Source organism: Mustela erminea, chromosome 9 (genome assembly GCF_009829155.1).
Source record: "Mustela erminea isolate mMusErm1 chromosome 9, mMusErm1.Pri, whole genome shotgun sequence".
Classification (NCBI taxonomy): domain Eukaryota; kingdom Metazoa; phylum Chordata; class Mammalia; order Carnivora; family Mustelidae; genus Mustela; species Mustela erminea.
The window spans coordinates 8,254,160-8,266,686 of NC_045622.1; the positions used below are offsets into that span (position 1 = coordinate 8,254,160).

General features: G+C 39.4%; 1 protein-coding gene across 1 annotated transcript; it reads right to left on the bottom strand.

Moving 5' to 3' along the window:
* Nucleotides 1-5,041: 5,041 nt before the first annotated feature.
* BTG4 (BTG anti-proliferation factor 4) lies at nucleotides 5,042-11,912 on the bottom strand. The gene is made up of 5 exons (XM_032359000.1): nucleotides 11,803-11,912; nucleotides 8,714-8,908; nucleotides 8,082-8,219; nucleotides 7,073-7,271; nucleotides 5,042-5,311 (listed from the first exon to the last, which is right to left on the bottom strand). Exons 2-5 carry the CDS (start codon nucleotides 8,884-8,886, stop codon nucleotides 5,129-5,131), a joined length of 693 nt encoding a protein of 230 aa, XP_032214891.1. The 5' UTR covers nucleotides 8,887-8,908; nucleotides 11,803-11,912; the 3' UTR covers nucleotides 5,042-5,128.
* Between the last annotated feature and the right edge of the window lie 615 nt (nucleotides 11,913-12,527).

Here is a 12,527-nt window from a genome sequence, read left to right on the forward strand (position 1 = left end):
ACCTGGGGGGCTCAGTCGGTTCAGCAACCAGCTCTTGATTTCAGCCCAGGTCATGACCTCAGGGTCGTGAGATTGAGCCCAGCCTAGGGCTCTGCGCTCAGCAGAGAGATATGTCTATGCAGAGAGCTGGGAATCTTCATCTTTTCATCCCTGCAAGGCAGTTACCAATCCCCTCCTCTCCACAGTGTTAGGGAAGACCACACGGGGAATCCGGACATCTACCAACAGACGGTGGTCCCCTCACCACCACCTCCCTGCTCGAGTGATATCAGCGAAGGCCAAGTGGAGAGTCAGGACTTCTATAGCCCATCGGTAAGGAGGCCACCCTCAGCAACGTGTTCCAGCAAACCAATGAGGGCTTGAACTCCCATACCCGCCCAGCAGGTGCGAGCAACCCCTTCCTTAGGTAGCGGTGGGGAGCACGTGGGGAATGTGGACTTTTAGGTCCCACCAGGCAGAAACAAAGCAGTACCCCTCCCCATTTTCTCCCCCCCACCACCACTGGAATGGTGTCAAAGGAAATCAGCTAAAACAAAATTTAAATAGGATCCACAAAATGTACAGATTTCAGGCAAAAATCATTTTTCATTTTAAGAACCAGAATTAAAAAAAAAACTGAGTGAAAAAAGACAATAAACAGATGCCAACACCAAGATTACAAAGATAATAGAATTATAGGAAAAATTTAAAGAAGCCATCACAAAAATGCTTCAAAAATTATGAACATTCTTGAAATAAATGAAAAAATGGGAAATCTCAGCAAAAAAAAAAAAAACTTATGAAGTCACACAAGAAGACTAAACAGAAGACAAAAAAATCAAATGAAAATTTTAAAACTGAAAAAATATAAAAGCCAAAATAAAAAGCTCACTTGATGAGCTCAGCAGTAAAACAGAAGGGCCAGAGATGGGGAGAGTCCAAGGATTTTTAGACAGAATGATAGGATTTACCAAATCTGAATAGCAGAGTGGGAAAAGATGGAAGAAATGAAGTGTTGAGCCGTAGGAGCCTATGACACTCTAACAAATGATCCAGCATTCAAGTCATCAAACTCTCAGGAGAAGACAAAGAGGGGAGGCTATAAAAGTAGTCAAAGAAGGAATGGCTGAAAACTCCCCAAATTTGTGAAGAAGCAAACTGACAGATGCAAGGAGCTGAATGAATCCCACGCAAGATAAATAAATTTAAAAGAAAAAAAAATCTACAGCAAGACACATCATAATTAAACTACCAAAAACTAAAAGCAAAGAAAAAAATACTTGAAAGCAGCCCCCCCCCAAAAAAGACAGCTATAGAATTAAAAAATAAATATAATAGATTTCTCATTAGAATCCATAAAAACTAGGAGAAGGGGCAATACATTTTTCTAGTCTGAGAGAAAAAACAAACGATAAGTCCTGAACCCCTAAATCTGGCACACACATGGGGAAAGTAGATCACTTGTGCATTGCTTGTGGTAATATAAAACGGTACAGCCACTCTGTAAAACAGTTTGGCAGTTTCTTAAAAAACAGAACATGCAACTACCGTATGACCCAGCAATTACTCTCTTAGGTATTTATCCCAGAGAAATACAAATTTATGCTCACACATTACGTATGTGAATGTTTGTAGCAGTTTTATTCATAATCCAACTAGAAACAACCCCACTGTCATTCTTCAACACATAAAGGATTAAACAAACTGTGGTATGTCCCTGTCATGGAGTACTACTACTCAGCAGTGATAAGGAACAAACTACTGCTTCATGCAATAATCAGGGTGAATCTCTGGAGAACTAGGCTTTAGGGAAGAAAGCCAATCCCTAAAGGTGGCCCTCAGTAGGGTTCCATTTATAATGTTCTGGAGATGGCAAAATTACAGAAATGGGGGGTAATAGTTCAGTGGTTGCCAGGGGATTGAGGAAGGGCTGGAAGTGCTGGGAAGTGGGTGAGGCCATGAAAGGGAACAACGGAAATGTTGTGTATCCCAACTGTGTCGTGTCAATATCTGCTTGTAATATTATAGTGTCATTTTGCAAAATGTTACCATTGGTAAAAACAAGGTAAAGGGCACACAGGGCCTCTCTACCTCTTGAAAACATGTGAATCGATAGGTCTCTCAAAATGTTTGATTTTTTGAAAAAGGAAAAAAAGGGGTACATCCTCCTCATGGGAAATTTCAAAATGCAGATTAGGAAGATCTAAGTTGGTTATTATATTCTAGTAGACACAGTATTCATCTATTGATCACTTTATTGTTCACTGTATTAATCACTTTTAATCACAGCAAAAAAAATATTGATTGATCACTTCTAATCACATCAAAAAAATATATAGTTCATTAAATTTTTCCCCTATACCCTTGTCTGAGTGCGTGGGAAGCTTTAAAGAATGACACAGGCCTCTAGAGCTCATGGATGGCTCCCTCTGGGCCAATCCTTGATCATGGTGGTTGATTTCTTTTTGAGTACAAACTTGGAATAACTCATTTTAATGGCTATCTCTGGTATTTTGTGCACAGAATTTTGAGGTCATCCGTGCAACCAAATAAGAATAGGGTGATTCATTAGCGATGTCCATCATGGCATAGGTCTCAGGAGTGGTGGTATACCGGCCACAGATTTATCCTCTCTGTTGGCCAGAAGTTTTTTTGTTTGGTTGGTTGGTTGTTTTTAAAAACAACCTTACACACTTCATGAGACAATTGTTAATAAAATCCTCTGTGCAAAGGTTCTTAGAAAACCATTCTTCTGTGACATCTAAGTATTTTGTTTTCACATATAGTAACGATTTTATACAGTTTTCATTTTCTAGTCACTCTGTACATGGGAATAACTCCTACAGAAATCCACTGATCCAATATAACACCATTATGGCACTAAAAAACAGGTAAGAAATGAAGAGTAAACAGGACTGAGAAACTGGCAGAAGACTTAAGACCATGATGGTTTAAAAAAATGAAAGATATGAAAGCAATCAGATGAACAGTAATGACAGAAAAAGGAAATGATGAGCATCAGGAGAGTTGGTATCCCTAAAATGGTTGTACAGATAAAAGTATTAAAGTAGTGTAGAAGATTGTTCTAGAAAAATCAAATCTGCAGATCAGAAAGGAACACAGTCTTTTGGGGGAAATTGTAATGGAATGACTGACATATGGACATAGACTTCCAGTATGAAGGAGAAGGTTTTCAGACTGGCCAGCAAAGGAAGTCACCAAAGAAAGTAAAAGCCTGGGGCACCTGGGTGGCTCAGTGGGTTAAGCCTCTGCCTTCAGCTCAGGTCGTGATCCCAGGGTCCTGGAATTGAGCCCCACATCGGGCTCTCTGCTCAGCAGGAAGCCTGCTTCCCCGTCTCTCTCTGCCTGCCTCCCTGCTTACTTGTGATCTCTGTCTGTCAAATATATAAATAAAATATTTTAAAATATATATTTAAAAAAAAGTAAAAGCTCATGTTGGTATGAGTGGCAGGGGTTTGGGTAAATAAATAAAATATTTTACAATATATATTTAAAAAAAAGTAAAAGCTCATGTTGGTATGAGTGGCAGGGGTTTGGGGAAATCAAACTGGTTTCCAGTTTCTCCACAGCATTGTACCAAAAACATTAAGTTTCATGTGAGGTCTGTGAAATTGTAAGAGAAAGAAACCACGACCTAAGATTTTTCATACTCACTTAACCTGTCCTTGGGGAAAAAAAATTAAGAACGCTTATTTCGACAGCTTGCATAGCAATGAATACTACTGTAAAAAATTGAAAAATGAAGTTTTAAAGGTAAAAGTTTCCAGCTTTCTGATGTCTAACTCCAGGAAAGTCTTTCAGGGAATCAAATACTTTGTGGTAGAAAGTTTATGAATATTTCACCTTTAGGTATCTTTGTTTTGCTAAGATACTTTAATTTTTTAATTTTAGTTACTTCTTAAATAGCTCCTATTGTATGTTTTTCCTTAAGTTGTGTATCAGTTCTTACATCTGTATACAGATAAAAAGTAAAGATGTCTGTAAAGATGGTCACCATTTATTGTTCATACGGTAGTTTTTTCTTTCACAAATATTTATTGAATGCCTACCATGTGCACAGCAGTAATCAAAACCCTTAACAGCCCTTGATCTCAGATATTCCATTCTAGTGTATTGTATTTAAATACAAGGATCAAAATATCTCTAAATCTTGGGCAATTACATGTAATGAATGAATGAAGGTATTTTTAAATTTTTTTTATTTTATTTTTTCAGTGTTCCCAAGACTCATTGTTTATGTACCACACCCAGCGCTCCATGCAATACATTCCGTCCGTAATACCCAGCACCAGGCTCACCCAGCCCCCCACCCCACTCCCCTCTACCCCAACGTTCACAGCAGCAATGGCCACAATCGCCAAACTGTGGAAAGAGCCAAGATGCCCTTTAATAGTGGTAGTTTCTGGCTGAATGGTGGGGATTTTTTTTTTCTTGGTGGTATACATTTTTGCCTAGCTAAATTTTTTTCATTAAGTTTTTGATTTTAACTCCATTAGCTTGAGTCCTTATAATGAACAGGTGTCACAGTTATAAAACAAGTCATAATTAAGTCTATTAAGAGGTAGAGAAATAGATCAAAAATTTTAAAAGACCTATCAACAAGGGAATTTTGTATCTTAAAGAGTAATTTTAAAACAAACTCCCAGTGGCCTTGTAAAATAGAGCAGCGATGATGGGTAACAAGTGTGGCCAGGAGACCATATCATACGGATCATACTCTCCTAAGTGAAGATCTGCCTGCTTTAATGGCTAATGAAGAAACACGAGCTTTCAAAGCTTTCTTGCAAAAACACTGAACTAGAAAGATTAAAAACATAGTACGTTTATTTCAACTGTTCCTTTTCATAATTCATTGAATCTTATCACAAGTCAGTATCTTCATTCTATTACCTTACTGAATACATTCATTAGTGTTACATAAAACTTCACATAGAATTAAGGAAGAATTAAAAGTACAGCTAAGAACATAACCATGATCTGTGTGAGATCATTTACAGGTACAGCACCCTGTCCCTGTTGGGATTACTTTTTCTGTTTCATGGGCCTCTCAAACTCAGATACCCTTTTGTTTTAGAGAAAATAAAGCAGCTCCTCTGAGCTCTGTCCCACTGAGTGCCCAGTCACCACGTTATCGGTTCATGTTGACCCAGTGGTACCTGTCCACCCGGGGGAGAGCAGCAGGCCTCTGACTCTTGGGATTTTTATGCAATGCAGGATAAGTGTTCCCCAGGAGGCCCAGGCGGCCATCCACCACATTCTTTTTGCGGGAGACATGGAACCAAGATTGAAAGGGTTGTTTCAAGTTTTCAACCTGGGAAAAAAAAAAAGGTGAAAAAGAAGGTCATCTCTGAAGTAATAGGCTAAACCCAAGTACTAAACACAAACCCGTAACTCAGAAGCTAAGTCTTTAGAAAGTACAGTGAGTACAAATGAACAGAAATCAGAGCAGCTGATGATCGTTGTAAAATGGTCTAGCATGAGCGGTGGTAATAAAGCCATGTCATACCTTTTAACAAAATTAAGTCTTTAATCCCACTAAATACTTAAAAACGAATCTTCAAGTTTGTGTATATTCTTGGGATCTCTTCTACCCAACCTGTCCCCTCAGGTGTCCCCTCATCTACTTAACCCAAAACTGTCTAATCGTAACCTCTAGGGCTGAGGTCTAGAAATATCCATTTTCAACATCCCAAATGACCAATACAGATGTTTTGCAGAGCGCACTCTGAAAAGACATTCTCCAATTGTATAGCTGGCTGTAGATCTGATCCCTAGATGGAAAGAAATCTTTCCAAGCATAAGAACAAAATTAAGGGTATGTCATTACATGATTTTAACTTTTATATGTGCAGAAATATATAATAAACTGTAGAGTTTGGAAGCAAACTACAGAAAAAATACTTGCCAGTAATATGAAAATGGGTTAAAATATTTCTAACCTTTGAAGAACCTATAATAATATATTAAGGCCTTAAATAGTAAATGGGTGAAGAACAAATTCATAAGACAGTAAGTACCCAAAACATTTGGGCACATGAATATTGGTTTTTTTAAGTTAATACTTAATAGTCTACAACTGATAGTGTCTTTAGCAAATTATGTCTTTTTAAATGAGAAAGACCAATTTTAGGGAGAATGATAAAACAGACCCTTTCACAAGGAGCTGCTCAGAGCACAAGTAAACAAAAGCTCCTCGAGGGTATTTTGGCCATATTCAGAACAGTGGAAGACCCATATCCTATCATCCAGTAATTCCATGTCTGAGAATCAAGTCTCCAGAAATAAATTAAAATTCTGTCATCTCTACAAGTTATCACAACAACAAAGAAATAATCTAGACGTCTGCCAATAGTAGATTAAGTAAATTCCAAGAGAAAAAATAAGTATTAAAATGTTAAGTATTTAAATTGTCTTAACATGCATAAGGGGTTAATTTCAGAAAACATACAAGCAAGTATATACATACAATGTCAATAGAGGGTGTGTCTAGATCACGGTTTTTCAAATTGAAGGTTGCCACGATTTCTGGGTCAGGAAATTCATTTAGGTGGTTGAAATCGATTTAATTGAATAGCAAATATGGAGGGCATTATGCCAAGTAAGGATAAGTATTGTTTCATGAAACATATCTCCCACACACAAATATGCAGATCTTTCTAGGAGTTGTGGTTAACACATATTTTATATTTTTTTAGAAAAACTGTTCTTGTGGTGGGATTACAGACCTTTGACCATTTCTTAATATTTCAAGTTTTCTACAAATGGTATGTAATTTTCTGCTGCCGAGAAAGCCCACTAATTTTCAGATTTAATCGTGAAGGAATTTGGATTAAAGGAAACTTGTGTCCATATACTACATGGAAAAACAGTATTCCATGAGATCGTGTAGCTCCTGATCACTCAGCCAAGTAGTGGAACTACATATAGAAGAAAAAATTTTTCCAGAATGTTACTGTTGTGATTTTAATCTTTACGGTTTTTTCTGTTTTCCACTTTTACAGAGAACAAATTCTTTTCAGAATTAGAACAGAAAAAAAGACAAAGCACAGAGAAGAACTGAAACTCACTTTACCTGGTAAATGCTCTTCGGATTGCTCACTTTAGGAATGATCTGCGGTTTTTTGTTACAACTCTCTTCATCCGAGGAAAGGCCAGAGTTGTAGTCCAAAGCGGCCCTATTAACAGCGCAGCTGATCTGCTGGGAAAGCTCCCATTCCTCCCACCTGCCTTTAAAAGAAGCAATTGTAAATGGATGATTTTTCTCACCATACCTAAGCAGGAAAAGAAAATGAAGTATTCATTAGGAATTCACAATTTCACAAGGTTTTGTTTTTTTGGGTTTTTTGTTTTTAATCTCTACTCTCTTGTATAGACCACTCACTAATCTGCAAAAAGTTATTTAAAAAAAAAAAAATGGAAATAGTTTGACAGCAAAGCAAATTAAGAGACCTTGTGACCTTCAGCTACCACAGGGTTATAAAATTTTTTTTTAAGATTTTATTTATTTATTTGAAAGAGCGAGAGACATAAGTAGGAAGAGCAGCAGAGGGAGGGGGAGAAGCAGGCTCCCCACTGAGCAGGGAGCCCGATGCGGGGCTCAATCCCAGGACCTGGGATCATGACCTGAGCCGAAGGTAGTCCCTTAGCCAACTGGACCACCCAGGCGCCCCACACAGGGTTATAATTAATGGGGGTTATTATTCTGCAAGGGCTCTTTTGGTGAATTTTTCAGAAAAAGACAAGAACTAGTTTCTTTCATTCAGCTAAAGGACGGCACTGCAACTTCTCACCCCCTTGATACTGCCTAGAATACTTTGTTGTTATAATCTACGGTTGGCAATGAAGTGCAGGGGTTCCAGTCTGATTTCAAATACTGGGTCAAGTCTTTGTGCTTCTAGGCCATCCACTCCTAGCAGAAGTTCGTGTGAATCAAGTTTGCATGGGAAACCTTAACCAGCCCGTGACCTTGGCCACTGCCGCAGGACTGTGAGGTACCATCTCTCACAAAGGTATACAGAGCTGACTATGCAACCCACGGTTTCCGGGGTGACAGGCACGCCCCCTCCCAGGAGATTACTCACCTACAGCACACTTCAAAGGGATCCACCCATAGGGTCATCTCCTTTGGAAGTCCCAGGTGAGAAAAGTCCACTTTACTTTCAGCACAAGCTCTTTCTAGAATGGGATCTTTATTCTGAGTATTATTTATCCTGATACACCTTTTAAAAGCAGAGAAAGCAAAACAAAGATGTGGCGACAGGCGCCTTAGTAGAAGAATCATGTGATAGGCAAACGGCTTCAATACTCACAGGCCCCCCCAACCTGTGACCCCCCCCATCCCCACCCTCCCCAGCTGGGTGATTAGAACCATGGATTTTTGACACAACCACTCAGACTGTGAGTTACATCACTCAGTCACTCAATTAATGGGATGAACGTTCTCTGCATCTCTTTCCTGGTGAACACAAGTTAGAGACTGTGTGGTCCACCTCACATAAGGGGGTTTGCCCTGTAAGTCTTCAACTGTATTTAAACTACATAGTGCTTGACGACGAACTGCCAGCCGCTGCATCTCTTTCCTTCAAGCCCACGTTCAAGTCGGTCTGAGTCCATAACATTTCTGTTGCTCAGACTCTGCCACCAGAATCCTCGCCAACGGGGATGGCTCGCTTGTGACGGACTTCCCTTTGCCATCGTCCACAGCGGCTCTCACCTGAAGGCTTGCCCTTTGGAAGGGAAGTCAGAGTGCCAGTGACTTCTGTAGGTTTCAAACAAGATCGTCATCAGCTTTTCTGCGAAGTCTCTTATTTGCTGTTTACTCAGCTTGTCATGTTTTTTCACCAGTCTTGTGACAAAGAAAACGGCTGTTGCAATTTCATCCCTCATGGTTCAAGAGAAAGGAGGAGGTCTGCAACCATCAAAAGGAAGCCAGGATAACGAAACAGAGACCGGGTCACACTGGTCATCAGCATGGAAGTTTATAGACCTTACGTTTAAAATCGAAATCGTTTGCTAGTCCTTCATGAGCAAAATAAGCACATCAATACTAACAATTAACAAAATAGCCAGGAACACCAGTTCCTCAGCTAGTCAGTTTTTAGTGTTTTCAAGGAAAAAAAGATGGGCTTTTTAGAACTTTAATCCACTTAAGCAAAAAATGAAATATTATGCAACTTAAGTTTAAAAAAAATAAAAAGTCCTGGTAAGGGACAGTAAGATATACCCAAGTACTGCTTTTTAGAAACATGTTTACAGAGAGTAAAACATTTCAGGATACAGTAGTTCTAAAATGTGACTCTCAGGTCACATGCTTTAAATAAAAGTTTAACTTAATCAAACATTATACTTGCCAGAAAAAGTGCTTTAGCCCCAACTGAAAATGAGCCAGTGTTGGAAGACACTCTCCCCTACACGTGTCCTGTTAGATTTAGGCTGAAGTTTATATAAGTCAAGGTCCCGGAGCCTGTCAGGTGTTTAACCTTACACAGGTGTAGGCTGTTAGGGTACTTAAATAGCTTCGTCCAGGTCCCCATCAGATAGCTCCCTGGTATAAGTAGAGTGAGTCCTTTAAAATCTGAAAATCTAAAAAAAAAAAAAAAAAAAAAAAAAAAAATTTCCACTTCAATTTGTCTCTTCTATTTTGCCATTAAAGTCTTGTCTCTTATGACGTAGATTGAGAATCAATCAAGCCTTCTCCTCCTACCATATCCTAATTGCCTATATTCCAGGAGTTTTGTCTCTAACGTTAACTGTCAACATATTAAAGAATTTTGTCTTGAATCATGTATAAAACTTATGGCAACTTTCTTTGAACAATCGTTGTGTTGACTACACATATTTTTTGCTAGAATGTTTATTTGCAAAATAAGTAGAAGGGAACTTGGAGTTTATCTATTCTCATTGGTTCTCAAAGTGTGGGTCACTGACCACCTCATTAGGATCCACTGGGCTGCTTGTTAAAAATGAAGATTCATGGACCTTATCCCAGATCAACTGAATCGAGGCTTCTAACGGCCAAGCCTACGAACTGGTAGTTCACGAGCTCTTCCAGGTGATTCTTATACCCACTAAAATTTAAGAACCACTGCACCTGGCATATAAGTCTTTAAACCCTCCATAAGCCGTGGTTCAGGCTCTTCATCAGTGAGAAAGAATTCATCCTTTTAAAAGGAAGCCCATTTCATTTCTGAAAATCTCCCAGTCCCAAGCAGGGTTTCCTTGCCCTGAGGCATCAATCCCTCCTAATGGAGGCCTTGGTTCTTCCCTCTGGGAGTGTAGACTCGGCTGCGTCTGAGGCCCCGGGCACAAAGATGCTTCAAATACCAGCGCATCAGCCTCTCCTGAGTCTTCTCTTTGGAGGCCGAAACTCCGCTTTTAACAGTTCTTCCCGTAGATGCGTTCCTCCGGCTTCACCGTGCTCGGCGCTGGTCTCCAGAGGAGTTTCAGGTATGTCGGTAACGTTTGCTTACAGTGCGCAGCCCAGAACGACACCCAGTGCCCCAGGTGTGCTCTGCCGTGGCAGGTCAGAGCGGGGCTGTCTCCTCCCTTGCAGCAAACACTGTATTTCTAGAACACAGCCTCGGGTGGCACCCACCTTGCTGGCAGTGCATCCAACCACTGCCCCGCACTCAACTTGCAAGTCATCTTTTTTACTCATGCTTTTAGTTTTCTATCTCTTTCTCTTCCTGCGCATCTTAAGGTTTAAGAATATGGGCTTTAGGGGGCACCTGGGTGGCTCAGTTGTTAAGGGTCTGCCTTTTGCTTGGGGGCATGGTCCCAGGTCCTGGGATGGAGCCCCAGTTGGGCTTCTGGCTTAGTGGGAAGCCTGCTTCTCCCTCTCCCACTTACCCTGCTGGTGTTCCCTCTCTCATCTCTGTCAAATAAATCTTAAAATCTTAAAAAAAAAATTATATATATATATATATATATATATATAATATAAATGTGTATATGTATATATACACATACATACATACATATATGGGCTTTGGAGTTAGACCCGGGTGTGAATTGCAACTCTACGACTCACTTTCTATGTAGCCTGGAGCAACCTGCTCACCTCCTAAACTTTCCATTTCTGATCTGCGAAATGGGAAGCACAAGAAAGTGACCACCTCTCCTGCCGCACCCTCCCCCTCCTGCGGGGTTGTTAACAAGATTACAATCAATAACGCATGAACACATCTTGTCCAGAGAAAAGGGAATACAGCAGAACTGATAAAAAAAAAAAAATCAGCTTAGAATCAAGTGTCATGGGATTGAATCCCAGTCCTCCGTTTACCAGAATTTAAGGAAGTTTCTCAGTCTCTCTCATCTTCAAAATCTCTTCTGTAAAAGGGGGGGTAAAAAGTGTACCTATAGCCTTGGAATCAGACTTCCAGAGCTGGAATGCTTTGGAGGGTTATGGGAATTAAATACAAAATGCCTAGAATAGTACCAAGTACTCTGTAAATTCTCTGTAAATGATAGATATTACTACTACTACTACTGCTGTCTTATGAGGCTCTTGTCCAGATTGAATTATGAAATTGTATGACGTATTTAGCAGAGTGCCAGGCATATCGTAAGTCCTCAAAAAATGCTAACCTTTCTTATAATAAAAAGTTTATATTTATCATCTTATTGTAAGTCTTTTCTAATGCTTTGTGGATTAAATGGGGGTATAAAGCAATTGCATACTGCAGTTTTACCTATCCTATTCCATTGTTTTAAATTTAGACCATCACTATAAGAAATCAAGATTTATTTGTGACCCAATTCTGTCATTCAATACATTCTCATACCGTTTTGACTACCTCTTACCTGTAAATTTGGTAAGAATGTATCCTGCTCCAGTAATAAACAAGTTGAATAGAACAAAGATCAAGCAGGGGCACCTGGTGGCTCAGTCAGTTAAGTGCCTGTTTTCGATTCAGGTCATGATCCCGGGGTCCTGGAATTGAGCTCTGCATCGAGCTCCCTGCTCAGTAAGGAGACCGCTACTCCTTCAACCTCGGCCCCTCTCCCCGTTCGTGCTTTCTCTCTCTCTCCCTGGAATAAATAAAATATTTTAAAAAATGATCAAGCAAAGGGCTTTGACAAAATCCACATGACTCTAGAACACATTCCAATCTATTCTAGAGAGCCCATCCTATCAGTATTACTCTTTTGAAATTCTACATATATAGAGAGAGAATGGACTAGAACAGAGCAATAAAAATATTTACTTTAATGTTGTTATGAACTAAGATTTTCAATGTAAGGAAATAAGGACAAAAGTGTAAAATCAAGGAAATTAGGTAAAAACCCTATAATGTTAAATCTGAAATGGTAGTATCAATATGAACTTGAGTTTTTTTCCCAAAAATCTGTATTTCGGTTCTGTCCACTGAAAGGTCTAGAATCAATAGGCAATCGAAACACTCATTTTATGGTCTCTAAATACCATTTCTCACTTTAAAAAATTCCTTGGAGAAATGGCTCATTCCAGTTCTAGTTCAGGTAATACATTAGATGAGCCTGGAATGTATTTTACCAGAAAGCAAGAA

Bases quoted from the DNA above. Each gene is read 5' to 3' on its own strand.
- BTG4 (XM_032359000.1), bottom strand. From the start codon at position 8,886: ATGAGGGATGAAATTGCAACAGCCGTTTTCTTTGTCACAAGACTGGTG. The intron at 7,272-8,081 runs GTGAGTAATCTC...TTTCCTGCTTAG, and splicing joins CCCTTTGAAGTGTGCTGTAG to GTATGGTGAGAAAAATCATC. The intron at 5,312-7,072 runs GTAAAGTGAGTT...TTTTTTTCCCAG, and splicing joins ATCCGAAGAGCATTTACCAG to GTTGAAAACTTGAAACAACC.